Raw genomic sequence first — 22,731 nt, 5'->3', positions numbered from 1 at the left:
AAATAAAAATAACTAAATATGATATCGCCTCAATAGTTATTAGTGAATAACTAAAATTGAAGTTTGCTAAAAAATAACTATCTTAGGAAATAAAGCGTTCAACCATACTTTTTTCTTTCTTAAATGAATCAACATGTTAACAAAGAGTAAAAGTCACTTATAACTTATTTCTAATTGAATGTGAGAATTTGAACTCTATCATAGACTAGATTTATCACCTCGTAGATCTTGGCACTTTGGGACAGGCTGATGTTATGAACAAATAAAAAAGAAGAGTTAATACCATATGCGATCCCTTAGTTGAATATGCTGATTTTTTTTTTGGTGGATGAATATGCTGATTTTGTCATTTATAGTCTTAAATTTTAAAATTGATCATATATGGTCCTTTGATGAGTTTCTGTTAATTTTAATTTCTCAGTTTGCACCATGTAAATGAAGGGCAAAAATGTCTTTTCATGTTATTCTCCAATTTTTTAAGTAAAAATATAGCCTTTGGACCCAGCAATGCACTTGCTTTCTTTCCTATTCTTCTTCTCCAAACAACTGTTAATTCCTTCTGGTATCATTTATTGGAAAGAAAACAGATGCATTTGCTAGGTCCAAATGCTATATTTTTACTTAAAATGGAAGAATAACAAGAAAGAGCATTTTCGCTCTTTATTTACACATGCAAACTGAGCAAATTAACGACTGGACCACAGTTGGTTACATTTTAAAACTCAGAAGGTAACATTTTGAAACTTGAAAAACAATAGATGATCAATTTTAAAGTTTAAGATATTTGGTGACAAAATTAACATATTCGGAAAACCACAAAGGTATTAACTCTAAATAAAAAATAAAAAGTTGTTTATGAAGGGGATAGTCATGAGCCATATATGAGGTGGAGGTGTGCATCAGTGCATGTGGAAGAAAGTGAGAGAGCACATGATAGACAGGTGAGGAAATGCAAAAAAATGGTAGAGAAAAAGCTGCAGGGCAGGCTAGCTTAGGGTGATTTTGGAGTGATGGATTTGTCTTGTTCTCATAAAATTAAGCTTTTTGGGTAGAGGAAGACTCTTTAAACACAGACAGACAGAGACAGTGCGTTTGTAGTTAGGGTTTGGGCTTTAAAGCCATGCCAATGCCACTGCCACTCCACTGTCACTCCCCCACCCCTCTTCCTTGCTTCAATTATCAAATTAATCAAGTGGGAGACCACTGAATACAACCACTGCACGCACCAAAATACCTTTATATATATATATATATATATATATATATATATATATATATATATATATATATATATATACACACACACACACACGCGACTATGGCTACCTACCATGCTCCACCGCCCTTTATGGGTGAAAACCTTTTCTATTGTCATGCTTCGCCATCAACTTATGCTCAATTTTCATCCTCAATAGATTAAAAATAAATTAGGAAAAATGGTCAAATAAATCTCTCAACTTTATATGAAAGTGCAATTAGGCTCAATTAGGCTCTTTATTAACTTTTAAAAAATGGAGTTAAATACTTCAACTTATTAAAATTGAACAAATAAACCCAATTTATCGATAAACAAGATGTTGGTTGACCACCACAAACTGTCTGTTGACCACCGTTGGTCTCCAATTGACCGCCCTAAATCATCGATGAGCGCCATGATTGGGAAAAATTGATGACTTGTTCGACAAAAAAGGCAACAACTATTGCCCTCTCCGGTGGAGAAGACAAACAGTTGGTCGCCTTCTCCGGTGACCGCTGGTCGCCGGATAAGGCGACAATTAGGCATCTGAATTGGAGATGGCAAGCAATCGGCGATCCGTTCGAAGTTGCCGGTCACCGATATTAATCTACGGAGTATCGCCGGAGTAAGCTAGAGCGTCACCAGAATCTAATGACCTTCTATTACATGTAGCAATTAGAGTTTTGGGTTTCAATGCACCAAAATTACATGTTTATGAACTTAATTGCAATTTTTACAAGTTAAGGACCTAATTGCACTTTCGAGTAAAGTTGAAGAGTTTATTTGATCCTTTTCCCAATAAATTATTGATATTGATGTACTTATTATGCATGCCTTTGATTTAGAGAAAAGCATGCATTATATTTTCAATATGAAAATGTGAAGTTCACTTTGTGAAGCTAGCCAACAAAAGACTACAATGAGATAAACTAGTCTAAATTGTCATAACTGACTGCTCAAATAGAAAAGGTCAATAAGCAACTCAGAAATTAAATTTGAAACCTAATTGGTCTTGATTTAATAGGTTTTGGTATAAAGGTCAATAAGCAACTCAGAAATGAAATTTGAAACCTAATTGGTCTTGATTTAATAGGATCCAATCATGCTTTATTCTTTACCCACATACTTTGTATTTTTGCTTATTGAATTGAACTTTAATCCATATCCATATTATATAGAATAGGATTACTAGATATATATTTTTCAAACACTTATGATTCCTTACAAGGTACTATATGCTCTATACTTTATTAATCTTAATAAATTTAATAAGACATGACATATAATGATATAAGGAGCAATATTTTTGAAAGCTAAGGGTAATATTTATATGCTAATGTGATATTGTTGTTTTACTAATTCATAAATAATTAATGTATAGAAAGGGTTTTATTATTACAATGGAGGTAAAAATATTGTAAAAATGTAGTGTAAGTTTAACCTTGTAAAATGTTAATTTGTGTTAATGTGGGCATCATTTTTTTTTTTTGAATGGCTAGAAAAACCGTAGCTACTGTACTATTCATAGATATGTACGAGTAAATCTCGCTTTTGTTTTTTTTTTTTTAAGTAAATATCTCTTCTGTTTAATACAGAGTAGCTCACAAATCATATAAGAGAAATAAATTATATTAGAGAAAAAACATATTACAAGCTTAGCCAAAAGAATATTAATAAAAATCAAATTCCTCATCAATAAGAAAGTTATGTTGCATCCATTCCATCATATTCCAATCTTGCTGTTGGCATGAATTGTTGATGGGTAAAACTTTTTGTGTTTTCCAAAGCTTGGAACAGATAGAGAACCACATGTCAAATCTATGTTTTGGCCTTGTGTTTTCACTTGCTGTAATTTACACGCAAAGAGGAGATCCCCACCTGGATTTCCATACAAAAGACAGCATGCACCCCAGCCTACAAAGCAAGTTGTTTTATTTAATTTATATATCAAAAAAGCAAAACTACATGGCTTTGACCAGTTATGTCCCCCCTCTTTTTTCCCCAAAAGAAATCTTAGGATTCTTGAGACACATCAACCGATGTCTTGCGTTCATACTGCCACGTAGGAGGTTAGCGAACAGACCTTTAGATTAACTATTGTGTTCACTAAATGTTTGTTTAAGGCTTTTATATTAGTAGATTTTTTTTACAGTTTTTGAGAGTAAAATGACCAACATGAAGAAAAGAGGGGGAAGAAATTCCTCCTTCAAGGAGGTTATTTTTCGTAGAAATGTGAGACCCATTGTAAAAATATGCCATTCGCGCCGCCTACACGTTGCTGTCACAATTGGGCCCGGGGGTGCGTTACTAGCACTATTTAGATTTTTTTTTCTTTGAAATCAGCTTTGTTTTATTATTATTATTATTATTATTATTATTATTATTATTTCTCTTACATCCCATATTCTCTTTCCTAATCACACTTAGAAAAAACCCCACAATTGAGGATGCCCTTATGTTCGTTTATTAAGGTAAACGAACATAAATGAACAAATTTTAGAGCTGAGTTCATAAATGAATAAAGTTTGAACAGTTGTATGCTCATTTGCTAAGAGCTCGTTTGAGTTCGTTTAATAATGTTTATGAATATGTTCATGAACAAGCAAATATAGTATAAATAAAGAGAATTGTATTCATAGAAAAAATAGTGTAAATGAATGGTGTTACACTTACCTTTTAAAATTTTATATTATTAGAAATAAATTATAAAGATTTAAAGATCTCATTAAGACATTTAAAATGAGATCAATATCGACTATAAAATAATTTAAAATTAAAATACATTAAAACATAAATTTCATTTTAAAATATTATTATTTATATCAAAATTATATTTTATATTAAAATAATTAAAGTAAATACAATTAAAGTTTTAAATTATAAGAATACAAATAATTTTAGTGTATGAATAGAATTTTGGGACAAATGGATTGGAGATGAAATAAAATATGCAGAATTTGGTGTAAATGAGTTGGAGATGAAAAAAATTGGTGTAAAAATATGCACTAAGGCTAAACAACTCCAATACTATTCACCATATACAAAGAGTCAAGCCATTTAGAGTATCATCAATGACACAGGAAAACATAATTGATAATCGTTGCTTAATAAGTGTCTTATTGTTTCTAATTCTACCTTACATTTAAGTTTATTTTGCTTCTCATTTAATTTGATATTGTCCAAATTATTCACTATTTGATTCATTTGCGTGTTTATGTGCAATTCTAGTTGATTTTAGAGCATTTTTTAAAGAATTAAAGTAAAGCTAAAAAGATGTATACAACATTGCTTAGAGAAGTACGTACTGAAAGTAGAATTTTGAATGATAGGTTGAGAAAGTATATAAGAACATGTAGCCTTGGTCACCTAAACAAGCACTGCAAAGTGCAAACCAAGTCTCTTAGCCAGTAATTCCAAGTCTCACTGCAGTTATCCTTGCTAGACTAATGCTTATTGGGCTTAGGGGTATATCCCCAACACTAGCCAAACTGTTAATTATCCCGATTTGACCTCAAGGATGCTTAAGAGAGGGTGACTGGGTGAGAGATGTTTTATTGGTTGAAAGTAGACAAAGATAGCTATATAGGCTAATCATAGTCTAATTAGGATTAGGCTGTAAGATCCCCTAATTACATTACAATATTGGGTATTGCTGCTTTTTAGGTGGGTTAATATAAATATATTTCGTTTTTAAGGCTACATAGTACATTGCCAAGAAATATGATTAATTTGTAGCAAGATTCATGGAGAAATTTAGGGGAGAGAGTGGAATTCACTAACAGATAATTGCACCCCAAAAAATAAAAAGGGAATCAACATATAGAAAACAAAACCGTAAAAAATCATATTAAACCATATTGTGTACTTTTTTTGAAAGCAACCATATTGTGTACTAAAAAGTCAAACATGAAAAGGTGCTCGAGGAGCATTGAGGTCACACATATTTGGTTCCAATCACAGAAAATTAAAGCAATATGGAGAAATCCTTCTTAATCTAAGAACAATGGACCATTTTAGTGGCTAGCTCACTTGGCACTGGCAAGCTGGGTGCGGATCTGCTTGGCAGCAGACACCATGTTTTCTAGGGCTGGTTTCACCTCAGGGTACTTGCGGGTCTTGAGACCACAGTCAGGGTTTACCCAAAGGATGTTGGTGTCCAGCACTGCAAGCATCTTGTTAATTCTCTCTGCAATCTCTTCCTTTGATGGTATCCTGGGAGAGTGGATGTCATACACACCAGGCCCAATACCAGCACCATACTTCACTCCTTCACGGAAAACTGAGAGGAGCTTCTCATCAGAACGTGAGTTCTCAATGGTGATAACATCGGCATCCATGTCAATGATGGAGTGGATAATGTCGTTGAAGTTTGAGTAGCACATGTGAGTGTGAATCTGTAAAGTAGAGTAGAACTTGAGGACAAGCCCAAGTAATCAACTATCAACTATCATGTAAAAAAAATAAGAGGTAGAGCACCTGGGTTGTGTCCTGGATACCACAGTTGGTGATTCTGAAGGAGTGAACAGCCCACTTCAAATAGAAAGCATGCTCAGCCTTCCTAAGAGGTAAACCCTCTCTCAAGGCAGCTTCATCAATTTGGATAACAGTGATATTGGCCTTTTCCAAATCCTCTACTTCATCCTTAATAGCCAGAGCAATTTGATAGCAGGTTTCAAATCTAGAAATATGGAGCAACACCAAATCAGCATTAAGTTATAACATTACAAAGATAGATAGAATGAAAAGTTTCCCCTTCCATTTTGTTACCTTGGCTGGTCATTTCTTACAAAGGACCAGTTGAGAATGGTAACAGGGCCAGTAAGCATTCCCTTCATTGGGCGCTTAGTCATGCTCTGAGCTGCACTTGACCAGAAGACAGTCATTGGCTTGGGCCTGCTAACATCACCATAGATGATGGGTGGCTTCACACATCGAGATCCATAGGATTGAACCCAACCGTTAGCAGTGAAAGCAAACCCGGAGAGCTGCTCTCCAAAGTACTCAACCATATCATTCCTCTGCATATTAAACATCCGAATTTAGTGAAACTAAATACAAACTTTCGTTGCAAAATCTGAAAGCAGGGTTCAGTGAAACAATGTGAAACAAGATGATGTATACTGCAATGTTTTTCAATTAGGGTTAACCAGAGTCATAAGCTAATGCCCTCTCCTGATATTAGCAGTAGAGTTTTGAAATCCATTCCCCCAACAGATGTACCCCAATAACAACAACAATAACAGTAATAGCAGTAATAGAAAAACAATATTTTTTATTACCCCAATATATAACATTTAGTTACCTCAGGCTCTCCATGAACAAGAACATCGATATCAAGCTCTTCCTGGAGCTTAACAACCTTGCTGATTTCCTCCTTGATGGATTTAACATACTCCTCCTCAGAGATCCTAAAAAAGTATTGTATTATCAGAACACAGGCTTAAATGATGCCAATGATGTACAGCAAAAAACTAGTAAAACAACTCACTTGCTAGCCTTGTACTCACGACGAACTCTTCTAAGTTCCACCGTTTGAGGGAATGACCCAATAGTGGTGGTTGGGAGGACTGGGAGGTTAAGTTTCTTTTGTTGAGCATCAAGTCTAGCACTAACATTTGTAGCACGACGGTGGTCAGAACCCTTCAAACCAGCAGCCTGAGAATAGGAAAGGTATGTAAGTCAGTACAAACTATTAATTGCAAATATTGCTAGAAAGAAAGCAGAGGAGCTGCGATTCATCACTTACAGCCTTTTGAACAGCTTCATTTGTTACTCTTGGAGAGGATTTTCTTGAAGCTTGGGCTTTAGCATTGGCAGAGAAGAATGCCTATCCAAGGCAAACAGGAATAGTTTCACACAAGTTATAAATAAAAAATCATGCATATGATTTGTAAACAAATTTTCTCTGATTTATATTGCAAAAACTATCTTGACTTTTTAAATGATTTTGATTTTTTTAAAAAAATGGAATTATACCTCATCCTTCTGTCCAGCCAATGCCTTTGCCAAAGCATTCACTTCAACAACTTTTTGAGCAGCAAAAGCAAGCCATGATTTAATTTCATCATCCAGCTTGGTCTCATTGACAAGATCAACAGCAGTGTGGAGAAGAGAGCAAGAGGTAGAAACAACAAGTTTATCTGAAAATTCAAATAATATAAAGAACCATTCAGGGTGAACTAACAAATTAATATTGATTCAAGGATGTTTTTGAAAGCATACCTTTCCCTACAATGCCCTCAAGAGATCCTAGAAGGGAAAGAGATCCAGCAAGATCATTTGCCCATATGTTCCTTCCGTCAACAACTCCAGCAAACAAGTACTTGCCAGAAGGAAATCCACCCTTAATCAAATCAAGGGTCTGAGATCCACGGATTAAGTCAAAACCAAATGCAGTAACCCCCTTCAAAGAAGTGAGGGTTTTGTATGCCGCAGCAGGAACATCAGCAAAGTATGTCTCAACAAGAACATTAAGACCAGATAGAGTTGACTCCAAGTCAGAGTAGGCTTTAGTGAATGTCTCCAATTGGTTAGGCTCAAGGTCCATTACAAGGTTTGGTTCATCAAACTGGATCCAAGAAGCACCAGCTCCTTTCAATTCAGTAATAACTTCCCTGTATTTAAGATGAACATGTCATGCCAAGCTTGCGCTACCATGTGAACTAATTCCTAACAACATATTAATTAATAAAAAACTGAGATCATACATACTTGTAGATTGGAAGGATCTTGTCAAGAAGGGACAACAGTGCGAATGATTTTTCAACGCCCTTGGCAGGTTTAGATAACAGCAAGTATGACACTGGTCCAATAAGAACTGGAACAGTATCTACACCAAGCTGCACCAGCAAAAGATGAAGTACAACTGATTGTCAAGAAACTAATTAAAATTTCGTTGATAAGCAAATTAATGGCAGTGATACAAATGTCAAATGATTAAAGGACACTAGAATAGAGTTGTGGATCACATACTGCCTTAGCCTCCTTGTATTCAGTCACTGCCTTGTGAGAAGCATAAGAGAATTTCACATCAGGGCCCAACTCAGGGACAATGAAGTGGCTGGATCATGAAATGAAATTATCAGCACATAAATAAATAGGATATTTCTGCATGTAATTAATGACTAATGAAGACATTATTACAAAGCAATCAAATCACTTACTAATTGGTATCAAACCACTTCGTCATTTCCATGGCAGGGACAGAGGCATTTCCTCTGGCCATGGAGAAATAGGTGTCAAATCCAATCTCGCCACCAGTCCAGTTGTACCTAGGTGGGACAGCACCAAGCATAGCAGTGGTGTCAAGCATCTGATCATAGTAAGAGAAGGTGTTGCTAGGGATGTACTTGATCCCAGCACCAGCCATCTGTTTCCAGATGGAAGCTCTGAGGTCAGTTGCCACCTTCTGCAAGTCCTCAGCACTGCTCTTCCCATCCCAGAAAGACTCAAGAGCAAATTTAAGCTCTCTCTTCGGGCCCATGCGAGGGTATCCAACAATGTGAGATGCCATTTTTCTGGTTTGTTCAAGAAAGAATTAAGGATTATCTCATCTTCCCAATAATCAAAAGGTTCAAAGCTTTCAATGCAAAATCATGACATATTACATTAAACTGGTCAGAAAAAAATACCATTCCTCCTATCCTAGGCAATACAGAGTAATAACAGGCAGCTGTTATTATACAACAAATGGACGATAGCATGTGGCATTATAGCAATATAATGTCACCAATTACTAAGCATAACGTTCTCCAATGATAGTATGGGAAATGCAAACTAGTGACAAACAATATAGCAAGATGACAAAGCTGACAAATACAGAACAGAACCGCCATGCAAAGTATAAGTAACGAACAGCAACTCCATCAGAATTTTTTATTCCAAAGCCTGAGATCTAAATTGACAAGACTACAAGGCGAAAAACAATACACCACACAATGCAGGAGGTAAATTACATTAATAAAGCTTATATATACTCACAAGACACCGAATACACGTTTAATCATCAGATCTATCCACAGCAAGGAACGACTCAATCCAGATCTATATCTGGAAACTCCACTTTCCAGAAATCAGATCTACTGTTTCATCATCGTTCAATAAAAAAATTCACGACAGCTTACTATTACTATAACGCAGCACGAAAAATTAATCAATCAATCACAAATTCGGATTGTCTCACCTATATAGATTCAATCACAACTCACAAGTGAACACTTGCACCAACAAGACGAAGAATAATACGAAGAAAATGACGAAGAAGCAAGTAGATTAAAAGAGCGATGTGCGAGTGCAGAGAGTGAATTGAGCAACAGAAATAGTAGGAGAAATGAGGCGTGTAGCGGCATGGGAGCCGCAGCGTACCTTTAGGAGAAGAGATAACGGGAGAGGAGTGAGGAGTGACTGGTTCTTCCGCTTAGATAGGTCGACAGGCGAAGAGCAAGAAGAAGACGCGAGGTTGAAGGAGGGAGAGTGAACGGTTTATGTAGGCTGGAGCCTGGAGTTTAGCCACGGGAGTTGGTGAAATGGTAGATCTGACTACCTGGGCCCCACATACTATCAATTTTTACTGTATCTTTATCTTTATTTATTGTTTACGTGAAGTGTTTCTATAAAAATGCTCCATAATTTTTATTTTATGTGTCTAATTTAGTTAATTGGACAATTTGAGTAATTTGGAGGAGTTCTACACTTCTACTACAAAGATTTTTAATTCTTACTTTTTAAATTTTATTTTTTGATGTGGCAGATATTAATAAATTATTTTCTTTGCTATATCAAGATTTTGTAGGTTGTAGAAAAAGTTAGAAGTAAAAAATGAGAATACATATAGTATTTTTTATTTTTAATCAATTTTTCGTAACATTAAATTTAATATTTGGTATATAAAATTTATATATTTAGAAACTATATTAAATTTGACGATGATGGTTTTCAAAAAAAAAAAAAAATTGACGATGAGAATGGTAATAAAGGAACTAATTAGGCAACATTTTAGTACTCAACGGAATTTATATAGTAAAAATTTAAATAGATTACCTAATTAAGTAAATGTTAATAGTCAGGACCATATCTAGCTGGTATTAACCCATTGAAAATATTACCATAGTTAATGACTAAAATGGAATTAATTTGTAAAAAAGTATATACCACTTCAAGACTGAAAATTGTAATCTAATATAATCTATAAAAAAAAATTATAAGAGTGAGTCCAATTTAGTACCATTGATTTATATGCTTATTGAGTTGTATATTATGTTACAAAAATTGTATTATCATTTTTATCGGACAAAATTACCTTTATATCGTTATACTACTGTTAGTATATATTAAATAATATTATAATTATATTTAATCATTTACTACTTTTAAAATTATTACTTTAATAATTATTAATATATCATAATTATTACCCAAATTATTGACCGTAGTTTTTAATATAATATGGATTCTACAACTATAATTTTATGGCATTTTCTTAAATCGATGTACTATTATCTTTTTTTTAAAAAAATATTTCAATATAACTACTTCGTATCATTTTAACATTAAGTATTAAAATTAGGTATTTATATTTATACAGAAAATTTAGTTTTAGCGGAAACAAAAAAGTGTAGTATAGCAATAAATAGTAGTGTTATTCCTTATAAATTTTAGTTCTTTATTAAAAAAAAAATTAAAAAAGGTAAATTATACTAAAAACCATGTGGTTTAGTGACACCCAGTTTACACTTCCATATGAATGAGAGTGGGATTGAGCCTCGTGGAGGCGACTGCTAACTCTTTGTACCTTTAATTAATAGGTTGAAAAAGTACTAAAAAAAATCCTATACATTCTGATACAATAAATATGTTTTATCCAGCCACCCTATCACCACTTTCAAGATTTTATGCATTTTTTTTTAATACTAAGCTAGAAGGGGATATATTTTATATTCCTAATAAGAGCTCATCATCTTCTAACCTGAAGTAGAATTTGACCACCTAATTGTACCCAACTTTTCTTCTCTTAGAATTTTTAAAATTGACTTAGGTGGATTACCAAACCGCCTTAATCCTTTAGCATTCTTAATTGTATGCACTTTTATAGTTTTATGAATATACTTTGTACTGCATATGCTGTTAAGCTTTTTCTTTTGAGGTGACGACAAAAACTCACAACTATTATTTAAGAATGTGCACTAAATAAATTATGTAAATTATACAGAAAAGACAAGTCACACTAGAAAGATCATATACAAATGTACAATAGGCTTGATCGAGAGGATGTTGACAATTCAAGAATCAAACTCATGACTTCCGGTTCTGAGTTTAATTTGGAATCTTGAAAGAATATTGTTGTTGGATATTTGAGACGTGCAAATAAGAGGCTTCAATAAGAATCTCTACCTGATCACTCGTTCATTCGTAGCTTGTGTTTGGTAGTCGCCTCGTGCCAATGATGTGAAGAATAAATATTAAAAATTAAAATTGTTGGGAGGGTAGTTGTTGACAAGTTTTTTTTTCTTTTTTTTCCCCAGAAATTGAGACATTACGATTTTTATGTATACCTTATAATTATATATGACAATGTTTAGTTTTATTATATTTATCACGCACAAATTTACCACTTCTTAATATGATAAGTTTTAATTGGTTCAGATATGAAAAAAAAAAAAACAAAAAAAACAAAAACAAACAAACAAACCAATTAAAACTTGCCACATGTGAGTGGTAACATAAGGGCATTAACCATTTTCTTTTATAAATTTAAAACTAATTATTTTTCATAAATTTACAAAATTTTTACAATATATCAATGCATGCTCATAAAAAAAAATTGTCAATGCATGCTCATAAAAAAAATTGTGTATAACTCCCCAACACTGTACTACTAATTATGATACTAATACAATATATAAGGTGAAACTCAAAATTACAAGCATGACTCGAGCAAAGAATTATATGTACCAAAACTCGAAGGGCAAGAGTAGATGAGATCAATTTGATGCAATTGTGTATATTGTCTTTTCAATACCTTTGAAAAAGGATCTGCCATTTATTTTGTATCTCAAATAGCGAAATGGTCCTTCTTCAATAGTTAGGGTCTTAGGGAGTTCGAGCTAACTCGGCTATCTCCTCTCATGAATGATAGGGTATTACTACTATTAATAGGCATTATAAGGGGTTGGCTTTTGAGTCACTATGAGGTTAATTAAAATACAAGTATAACCTAATTGTAATCATGTCCTAGAACTTAATTGACCACACCCAACTTAACATTGCTAGTAGATGTCTGGTTTTGAAAAGTGGGTGCAATTGTCTGTCTATTGTTAGATTGTACATAGTTAACTTACCATCTGAGTATAGACATGGTCCGTGGTCACTTGGAAAATTAAACCTTTTCCGATCTCCTTAGTTGTTGGGGTAGGTCTTATTAGGCCAACATGTTGACATATATTATATCCCTTCGGAAACATAGTAAAGTTGGGAAATAAAAGTATAAGATTACTAAATATTTTCGAAGAATAAGAGTGAAATAATTTTTTGTTGTTGTTGTTGGAGTACTTAAATATTAAATAGACATGGATAGTGGAGGGGTTGGTAAATGTCTATTTCATAATGTAGGTTTTGGGTACTTTTAATTTGGCCAACAATTGGGTTGGTAGCTAGCTAGACACATGTTACTTAAATTACATTAAGCAAACAATAAATGATAATTGATCCCCTTAAGTTATAATTTGGTGTGATTCCTTCTTGGACCATGCATGTTCACCAGCTAGCCAATGGCGTTAGATGGTCATTTTCTCTCCTCCTGCTCTACTTACCAAATAAAGAGGAAGGATCGCAACGTGCTATATACTAAAGTCCAACTGGTCACCCACTCGCTCCTATTATGAGTCAAACTTGTAACATTGTGGTTATCAAGTCAACAACTTGACTAACTTCGCTTATGATTATCTCTAGAGTTTATTACCGAAATCGTCTCTCGACTATTACGAAATTACCAATTCGGTTCTCGATAATTTTTCTTGCTCAATTAAGTAATCGACTTTGAAAATTTTAACCATTTTGGTCCTTCATTTATTTTACCGTTTGATATCCGTTAAATCAGGACCAAATTGGTAATTTCATTATAGTCAAAGGACCATTTCAATCAAAAATTAATTACCGGAATGGTCCATTGACTATAGTAAAATTATCAATTTGGTTCCGATTTAACGATTGTTTAACACCAAAATCAACAGAGGACCAAATTAATTAAAATTTTTAAAATCGATGACTTAATTGAGCAAAAAATATTTTCAAGAACTAAATTGATAATTTTACAATAGTCGAGGGACCATTTTGATAATAAACTTTTATCTCCATAAGTTCATTTTAACTTTTAAGTAATATACTAAAAATAATTCGTATATCGATAATTTATCTTAAAATATCGATCATAATAGCCTACGGTATAATGATTGGTGTTATTCATGGTGGGCCAGGCGTTGCAAATTAAACTTCCTTATAAATACATGCAGTCAATTTATGCAAGTTTCACCTTGAAAGAGCCTGCTTACCAAATCCAAATTTTAGAATATGTTCGTGAAGTTTAAGAAGATACTTTGATTAGTTGGAACCTTATCGGATTCATCCTTTTCTAATTGCAAAATTTGATATATTTGTCAAACAAGAAGATTACCTATATGATTAAATAATAACAATGTCTGTATCAAGTGAAAAGAGCATATGTTTAGATTATTACGGAGTATTATTATATTATTAGATCAAAGGAGAGGGAAAAACTCAAAGAAAACATCACATTATTTGCAAGGAAACCCATGACCATGTTCTACTCTTTATAAATATGTACTAACTTGATATCTTATTGATGGTCCATCTCACTCTTACACATCTTGATATAATTAATAACTTCAACAAATTAATGTCCTCTGGGAAGACATTGCACCCTTCAACAACCATGTAATCTTTTCAAATCACGTACACTTGATGAATACTCAATATGGGAACCCAGTTAGTATCACCTAGCAAGTAGTCGGGCATGGCACTCGGGACGTGAGCTTCCTAAATCATCCTTCCATAACTTCTCATCTCATTAGTTGTGACATTAAATTCCATTAACCACCAATTAATTACCCATAACTCTCATTAAATTACCCATAAATACCCCATTATTGTAGGTTTACTCACCATCTATTCTTCTACTACAAAAGAAGAGAAAAAAAAAAAAAAGACTAAGAAGTGGAGGAGTGATTTCTACAACTCTCTCCGGCTCCTTATGAATCAAAACATCTACTAAATCTACATCTACCCAAAATTACCTCTCTTCCTCCCTAAAATTCTATCAAAATATATCCCATGCCCGAGAGCTCTATACAAATTGTACGTATTTCAACCAAATTACATACCTACAAAATGCCTCGGGTTCCTCCGGGCTACACATGCCTATATTATAAGTAAACTTCATTACCCAAAAGTTTACCGGCCTTTCCCCGCCTCACGTTGTACTTATAGTAACCCAATTCTTCCCTGACTTGGTAGAATTTGATTTGATACCAAATTAAGAATGATTAAATTAGTTAAACTAGCTACTAGCTAGAAAATAATAACACATGCAATAATATAACACATATTTGTATTGTAAACAATCATTTATGTACCAAGTCCAATCTCCATATATTATACACATACCCATCACTAATCTATTGTCATATAAACATAATCCATATATATTATTATTGCTTGGAGAAAATAAATATTACAACATTAAAATGCAAACATAAATGCCATGCATGCATAATCTGTTCAATTCAATTCAAAAAGTTGCTAGTTGAATGAGTGCATGCATGCACACACATATCATCAATGGCGTTGAGAGAATATAATATTAATCTGCAGACCAGATTTTTAGACGACGGCCAATGGAACACTGCGATCAAAGCTACTACGTCGAACTCTTGGCGCTCTGCTCACTTTCTTCTTCATCATTGGCTCAATTTCAGTCTCATCTTTCCACACTTTTGTAGATTTGGAGGTGAATCTGTTGATGAATCCATCTCTGTCGTAGGCGCCGCCTTGCACCAGTATCCTGGTGATGCCGGAGAAATGCAGCGCCTCCGCGATCTGCAACGCCGTCACGCCCTTGTTCGTACGCGCTTCCACGTCCGCTCCGGTCTTCACCAGCACCTCCGTCACGTCCACCTGCCCCGCCTCGACGGCGCAGTGGAGGGCGGTGTATCCGTCTTCGTCACGCGCGTCGAGGGAGATTCCTTGGTCGATCAGCGCCTTGACGGCGTCCACGCGCCCTTTGAAGGCGGATCGGTGGAGAGCGGTCCATCCGTGTAGATCTCGCCCGTGGAGGTTGGCTCCGTGGTCCAGAAGCTTCTGGATCTTTCGCGTCTCGCCTTTCCTCGCGGCGGCGCATAGGTCGTCGCCGAGACGGAGCGCGTCGAAGAGGCGGCCGTGGCCGTTCTCCGCCGCGACGTCGTAGGCCGTTTTGCCGTACTTGTTTCGGATGTTCTTCTCGGCTCCCTTGTGGAGCAGGAGCCTCACCATCTGCTCATCTCCGGAGGCGGCGGCGATGTGCAGCGGCGTGTCGCCGTCGCCGCCGTTTCGGACGTCGGCTCTCGCGCCGCCGCCGCTGGCTAACAGCAGCCGCGCGCAGTCCCGTCTTCTCCCTTTAACGGCGAGGTGCAGAGCGGTGTTTCCGTCTTTTGTGAGCGCGTTCACATTAGCTCCTTTTAGTAACAGAAGCCTCAGCACTTCCACGTGGCCGTTACCGGCCGCGAGGTGAATCGGGCCCCACGATGACGAAACGGATCTCTCCGTACTGGCTTTATTCGCCAATAAAATCTCCACGATCAACGACTCCCCGGCAACTGCCGCCGCTTCTAGCGGGCTCGAACCTGAGGCTCGGCTCCGAGCCTCGATGTCCGGCTCGAACTCAAGCAGCAACTGAACGAGATCCGGCCGGCTCTGAGCAATAGCCAAATGGAGCAAAGTCTGACCGTCGGAATCCATGGCGTTCGCCGGCTTCCAAGCCGGCTCACTCTTCTCAAGCACTTCCCGAACCTCATCCATCAATCCCTCAGCCACAAGCCGAGCCAACACCGCCGAGCCAACAAACATGATCTTAACCCCACTATCTATAAACACCTGCTTCTTCTTCGCAGTGAACCAATCGTTCGGAACCGCATCAAACGTCGACGCCGGATCCTTAACGGCGGCGCCGGGAGCCACGACGCTATGCAACAGAAACGAGTCGTCGGAGTGCGGGAACGAGTCGGGGACGACGGCGTTGGGAGGGAGATGGTAAATAATCTCCACGGTGACGGCGGTGAGCGGCGATATAATCCCGCACTGCGGCCGGACGGAGTAGCGGCTCCGGTTGAGCGGCTGGAGGCGGAACGCCACCGGCATGGTGTACATGACGTTTCTTAACGTTAACTCGCCGGAACATTTCTGGCCGGGTTCGATTCTCACAGTGACCACATTCGACGGCTCCAAACTTATTAGCCTATCCATCTTTCTGCTATGTTTTCTCACTTTCCTGTTCTTATCTTCTCTGTGTTTCCGCCACTTCTTGACACCAAATCAGAGCGGCGGCTGTAAGAGAGAGAAGAGGTGCCGGCTTTAACAATGGAGTGACAGATGGGGGGTGACAAGTACGAAGAAGACTTGTTCTATATGTTGTCCGGCTTGTGTATAACTACTAGGAATCACATAGTTTATTGTGTGTATTTTTTATTTATTTTGGTAAAGCCACGAGCTATACTAAGTCGGTCCTAACTGTAGAAGACACCTTTAAATCCGTATCATACTCAGACTAATTCATGTTCGTACCATACTCAAGTTTTCAACTTTGTTATACTGGATATATTTGTACACAAAAAATCCAACTTAATCTCATACTCTGTCACGGGGAGCAAGTTTCAATTCACCAATGCCCCTAGGCTTTGTTGTATGTATATTTTTCTAGATGGCAAAGACTCGTAATTATTATTATCCTAGGGTATGTACTAGACTATTAGGTAAACATCGCTATTTGACTTGTTATAGTTCACAAATCACATGAGACTGAGAGAAATGTTAACGTACTGTACGTCCGTACTGCACTTGAAAGATCTTATGCCGTAGACTAAACTAAGAGGATATCAGGTAAAATAAAATTTGTGATATTTGAATACAAAAATTATGCTCAATCTATTTGGTCATTTCTTTCGGGCCGTTTGTTTTGTATTTTATTATATAGATCAAAATAAACTAGAAAAATAAACATAAAGAAATAATGGTAGTATTTGATTAATTGATTCTACAGTCACTTTCAATTGCATAAGCCACAGCTTTATATTGTATCTAAAGAAAATAGATCATATCACACATCATCATTATACAAATCGACATCGATTTTACAGAAAATTATTCGATCTGCATAAAACCATCCCAATTATTAAAAGTACTACTCCGTAATATTAAGAAACAGTCAGACTCCGGAATCAGTAAAGATTTATTTTGAGGATTAAAAATTAAGTACGAAAAGGGTTGTAAAACAAAGGGCTTTCTTGTGTCTCAGTGTGCACAAGACTACAACAATGAAAACAAGTAGACAATAGTTAGTTGGATTATCTATCTCACCATTAAATAACTTTAATTGCTTCTTCATTCCCGACAATTTAATTTCATTGTTTTACTTACACAACACAACTCAACAACTGAACTAAAATAACCCAATGAGGTAGCTCAAGTGGCAAGTGAACTCTCTTTATCGGGAATAATTTCTGGAGAACTCGGGTTCGATTGCCCTGGGCCAGCTCTCGTGCCACCCGGATCGTTAAACGGACGGAGTAAGACCTTGTGCCCAGTAAATTTAAGTCATGGAAGGCACAAGAGAATTGAAGATGACACGTGTAATTATTTCATTTATAACCATTTATATAAATTATAATTATATTCTAGAATAACAGGTATAAATACTATTTTTGTAACTAAACAAATGGACAATTTGGATACATTTTATTCATAACTTTGAGAGCTCTAAGCTACTCAAACTCATCTTTTTTCTCCATTACTATTGTTACATTGTTTTTTAGTATTTCATGTAAGATGTAAGCTTGAACTCAACCTATAATTTTATGTTAGGAGTTAGGACCATAGTATTTGTATTTGCACTAACAGATTCCTAGTGTGACTTCTGACTAATTCTTTAATTTGATTTCTCTTCATAATCTATTTAATAAATAGTAATAAAAAAAATTTCATTGAATTATTTTCTAATGGGCTAAATGTCTAATTCTCCAAATGACATCTGCTTAGCCCACTTCAAATCCTAGCCCAAATTGAATCCATTAAATTTGAAAAGTACAAAATATTACATCCACCGAACATCTCCAGCTGCCAACTTGCTTAAAATGGAAAAGAACCAATTCAATCATTGCTGGTTGATGTTGAAGCTTAATGCAAACTTGAAATTATTATTCTAGTATTTAATTTATGAATTTGAGATTGACTTTTTAAGAACCAATTCAATCATTGTTATTCTAATATGAATTTGAGATATTTAATATATATATTTGTGTGTGCGCGTGCACGCTCATCGATCATATCATAATAAAATGGTGAAAAACAGCTAGGGGTGGTTATGTTAATTTTGCACAGGCGTTGCACGGGTGTCGCACAGGTGTTGCACGGGTGTGCGTTGCCTGTGCGGAAAAAATAATGTCCTAGAATTAAGAGACATTAGACTTATTAAGTAGTCTGGTTAGGCTGAATAACTTTGTTATTCAATCAGACCTTATAAACCTATACTGCTCAGTAGACGCCGGGTCTACCCCAGGTCATTTGATTAAGAGCTATAACTGGAGGTTAGTACGATCATGAATACCCTAAATATTGCATATTATGTTACTATGTGAACACACCATCAGGTTCCCATTCAATTCCTAGGAAATTTTTGTATTAGTCTTTTCAGGCTGAATCAGATGACAGCTTTTGTGGTGTAGCCAGGATTTTCCCATTCTTCAATGACATCTTTGGCCTCCATTGCCTTCTAGCCTCTCACCATATACTTCCCGGTCGAGATGTACATTTCGCATGCAGGCCAAGATCCCAAGGCTCTCCTGTCCTTCACATATATGGATTTGGTATCTCGTCTCACCTCTTGCTGCAGTTAGCTCGGTTCGCGGTCTTGTCAAATCTTTCATGCATAGACTGCATGCCACAAGTATATGGTGAGGGAGAAAACAATAAATTAAACTGCCGAAAATCGGGCTTAAAGCAAATTAGGCTACGAGAATAACAGGTTATATGTCACTTGACGCTTTATAATTTCTTAACAAAAATTACAACAATAATTACAATTTGTCACTAATGTTATGATAACCACTTTAGATTTGAATGTTTATATTGTGATCTCCATTATTCAATAACCAGTACACTTTAGATTTGAATCCATTTAAAATGAGATATCATCATATACATATTTGACTTAATTTCCATATGACCTAATAACATACAACTATCTTCTAATCCTCTAAGTGATTACATACCTTCCACTACACCATCTAAAGAGAGTTGAGGAGAGAAAAAAACACCGAAGATATTCATGTCGCGTTGTCATTGTTCGTATGTGCAACTTAGTTGCTTTTTTAGTGATAAATTATAATTAAACTAGGACATAGAATCAAACTCTGGTAGCCAAAGTGTGTAAGTTACACCTAATATGATTGGATCCTGAGTGTTGGAAGAGAGAAAATTTTGTCTTTAATTTGTAAGTAAGGTTTTCATTGTCACCTAAATAAACTGAGTCACCATGAGACTGAGGTGTGAGAGTCTTGAACGCAAGATATTTTTGTTTTTATGGGCAAAGATTTGTGGTCACATAAATAATAATTAAGAGCCACTAGGCATATGACAAAGTCAAATAATAATTAAGAGCCATTGGGCATATGACAAAGTCACTCTTAAACAAATTCGTTTATTTATTTATTTATACATATATGAATGTATAAACATGAAAATAAACATATTACATAAACATAAAGTGACCAAGATAAAAGAAAAAAAAATGACCAAGATTGAATTCGAATCACAATAAACCTAGCTATTAAAAACCAAAATCAAGTTCAAATTCGAACTCCCCTCCTTCCTCTACTTCCTCTACTTCATATTCTTCCTCCTCCTCTTCTTCGCCCTCTCCTTCCTCCCCTCCCCCTCCCCCTCCCCCTCCCCGACGCTTTCCATTGCCACGATGATGAACAATCTTTTTCGCGATCTTTTTGACCGTCTTTCTAACTGATTTCCTTTTCTGATCATCCTCTGGGGGCTTACTTTCATCAACATGATGATCATCGTCTTGCTCTTTCTCCTTCTGGTCTCCATCTTTGTGTAGCTTATCCTCCAACCCAAGATGAAGCTTCTCATTAATCTTGTGAACCATACGTGACTCCCCAATCTTTTGCTTCATCTTCTCCATTTTCTCTTCACTAAAACTACAATAATATAATATAGCACAACAAACTATTAAAGCTAAGGATTATGGGTTTAGTGTATATATATGTTGGCCAAGTTTGGAGGTGAAAGAAGGAATAGTGCAATAGAATGATGGGTATTCTCAACTTTGAATCGCCCTACTTATATAGGCTTCAAGATAATTAATTGAGTAATAAAAAAGTATTTTTTTTTAATTTGAAAATTTCAAACTATTATTAAAAAATAATATGATGCCTACCAAAATAGTAAAATAATTATTATATCCATGTTTCCTGATAGGTCGTTACTCGTTAGGAGTACACACGATTTGATTTCCTAAAGACCGCGTATATGTGTGTATGTGTGGCCTTTCAATTTTGAATAAATAATGTTAGGGTTGTTAACTTGTTATATAATATTATAGTCAACATTGATTGGGTATGACCCAATAAAGTAATTATATAAAAATTAAGATTTACAAAGAATGTATTAGAATTAAAAGACATGGCTAAGTCAAGGCTCAATTATTATATTGTGGATAAAGTGTACTATACGTACGCACAGTGAATCCGGTTTAAATTATATACTTGCAGCTAATATGTACATTTAGTTATTAACGTATTATGTACTTACAGTTAATATATTATGTACCTTCAGTAAGTAAATTATATATTGATATATTGATTATAATTAAAATTTTATATATCTTCAATTTATTTACAGGTAATAATCTGTTAACGGAAGCGAAGTACATAATATATTAGGGAAAATTGTAACTTATGCCCTCACAAATATATATGTTAATTATCAATGTCACCATTGAATTATTAGTGGTGTAAATAATGTTGCCCCTCAATTTAAAAAACGTAACATATATTGCCTTTCCCTATAGGAAGAAAGAAAAACATTATATTGTTGTCGGCGGAAGAAGAACAAACGAAGAAAGATAAATGGAGGGGAAAAAATTGTGGTCTTCGAACAGAAACGACGGGTAACCACATTTACACCAATAATAATTCAAGAGAGGAGGCAATATATACATGTCCCGTTTTGAAAATTGATGGGCAACATTTATACCACTGATAATTTATGGGTGACATTGATAATTGACATATTTGTGAGGGCATAAATTACATTTTTCCCTAATATATTAACTGCAAGCATATAATATGAATATCTTGCTAATGGTATAATTTGCAGTCAAGGCTATAGTATGTACACCTCCTCGAGACATAATCGGGTCTCGAAGGAGTAGGTTATAATTATTACTCTCAATACTCAAAACGTGTAGTCACAACTCTAACAAGGAATCAAACTTGAAATCGTACTATTATCAAGTCAACCACCCGATCAACTTGGTTAGGGTTATTCCCAATTACACTACAACTTATTAACGAATTGATGAATACACCTAATCTTTGATGCATTGACTACTATTCATTTAATTACTTCTCAAAGCATATACATTATTATTGATACAATATATGCCCTAATAATCAATGCTGGTTGGAACAAGTCAACATACATATATAATTGACCTAATTAAACTACTTGGAATTAAGTATAGTAAAACAAGGTGCAGAAAGCAAGCAAGCCAAATTATATAAAGACAGTTTCAATTAAGACTGCCTTTGTCAAAGCCGCCGCTCTAGTTGATAATAATATCACAAGGAGTGGCGTAATTATTATTGGCTGTGATCCAAGCATGATTGGGGCTTAATGATGGTTAACTAAGTCAAAAAAAAAAGGGAAAATTGCATATTCCGTTCCTAAGTTATAAGGTAATTGTAGAATTCGTTCCTCTAAGTGTTGGTCATACTCACTTTTCGTTCCTAAGTTATTAATCGAAAATCGAAATATTCTGAACAGTTCGATTTTCGTTCTTCGCTTTCTCGGTCGGTCCGATTTTTTTCTCACCCTAGTTAGAGGAAACTTTTGTGTCTCAGCTTATTAGATCAAGAAGTTATTGCTAAAATTAATTGTTTGGGCCTTGACATTGACTTTGATTGTTTTAATTTTTTCTTTTTAACTTTTTGAACAAT

At 35.3% G+C, this 22,731-nt stretch overlaps 3 protein-coding genes across 3 annotated transcripts; all 3 read right to left on the bottom strand.

The window, feature by feature from the left end:
- Window positions 1–5,057: 5,057 nt before the first annotated feature.
- Window positions 5,058–9,729, bottom strand: LOC116006605 (5-methyltetrahydropteroyltriglutamate--homocysteine methyltransferase-like). Its single transcript, XM_031247045.1, has 12 exons — window positions 9,602–9,729; window positions 8,401–8,754; window positions 8,210–8,297; window positions 7,949–8,076; window positions 7,460–7,851; window positions 7,214–7,377; window positions 6,984–7,064; window positions 6,726–6,892; window positions 6,540–6,645; window positions 6,005–6,255; window positions 5,714–5,915; window positions 5,058–5,631 (listed from the first exon to the last, which is right to left on the bottom strand). The coding sequence occupies exons 2-12, from the start codon at window positions 8,748–8,750 to the stop codon at window positions 5,263–5,265; spliced, it is 2,298 nt and encodes a 765-aa protein (XP_031102905.1). The 5' UTR covers window positions 8,751–8,754; window positions 9,602–9,729; the 3' UTR covers window positions 5,058–5,262.
- A 5,199-nt stretch (window positions 9,730–14,928) lies between these two features.
- Window positions 14,929–16,982, bottom strand: LOC116007268 (delta-latroinsectotoxin-Lt1a-like). Its single transcript, XM_031247903.1, has one exon. It carries the CDS (start codon window positions 16,745–16,747, stop codon window positions 15,131–15,133), a length of 1,617 nt encoding a protein of 538 aa, XP_031103763.1. The 5' UTR covers window positions 16,748–16,982; the 3' UTR covers window positions 14,929–15,130.
- A 3,342-nt stretch (window positions 16,983–20,324) lies between these two features.
- On the bottom strand, window positions 20,325–20,693 carry LOC116006822 (serine/threonine-protein kinase pakF-like). The gene has a single exon (XM_031247319.1). The coding sequence runs from the start codon at window positions 20,691–20,693 to the stop codon at window positions 20,325–20,327; it is 369 nt and encodes a 122-aa protein (XP_031103179.1).
- Between the last annotated feature and the right edge of the window lie 2,038 nt (window positions 20,694–22,731).

The sequence above is a fragment of the Ipomoea triloba genome, chromosome 15 (genome assembly GCF_003576645.1).
Source record: "Ipomoea triloba cultivar NCNSP0323 chromosome 15, ASM357664v1".
Taxonomy (NCBI): domain Eukaryota; kingdom Viridiplantae; phylum Streptophyta; class Magnoliopsida; order Solanales; family Convolvulaceae; genus Ipomoea; species Ipomoea triloba.
The sequence above is the reverse complement of the archived record's forward strand: the minus strand, read 5'-3'. Positions and strand labels throughout refer to the sequence as shown.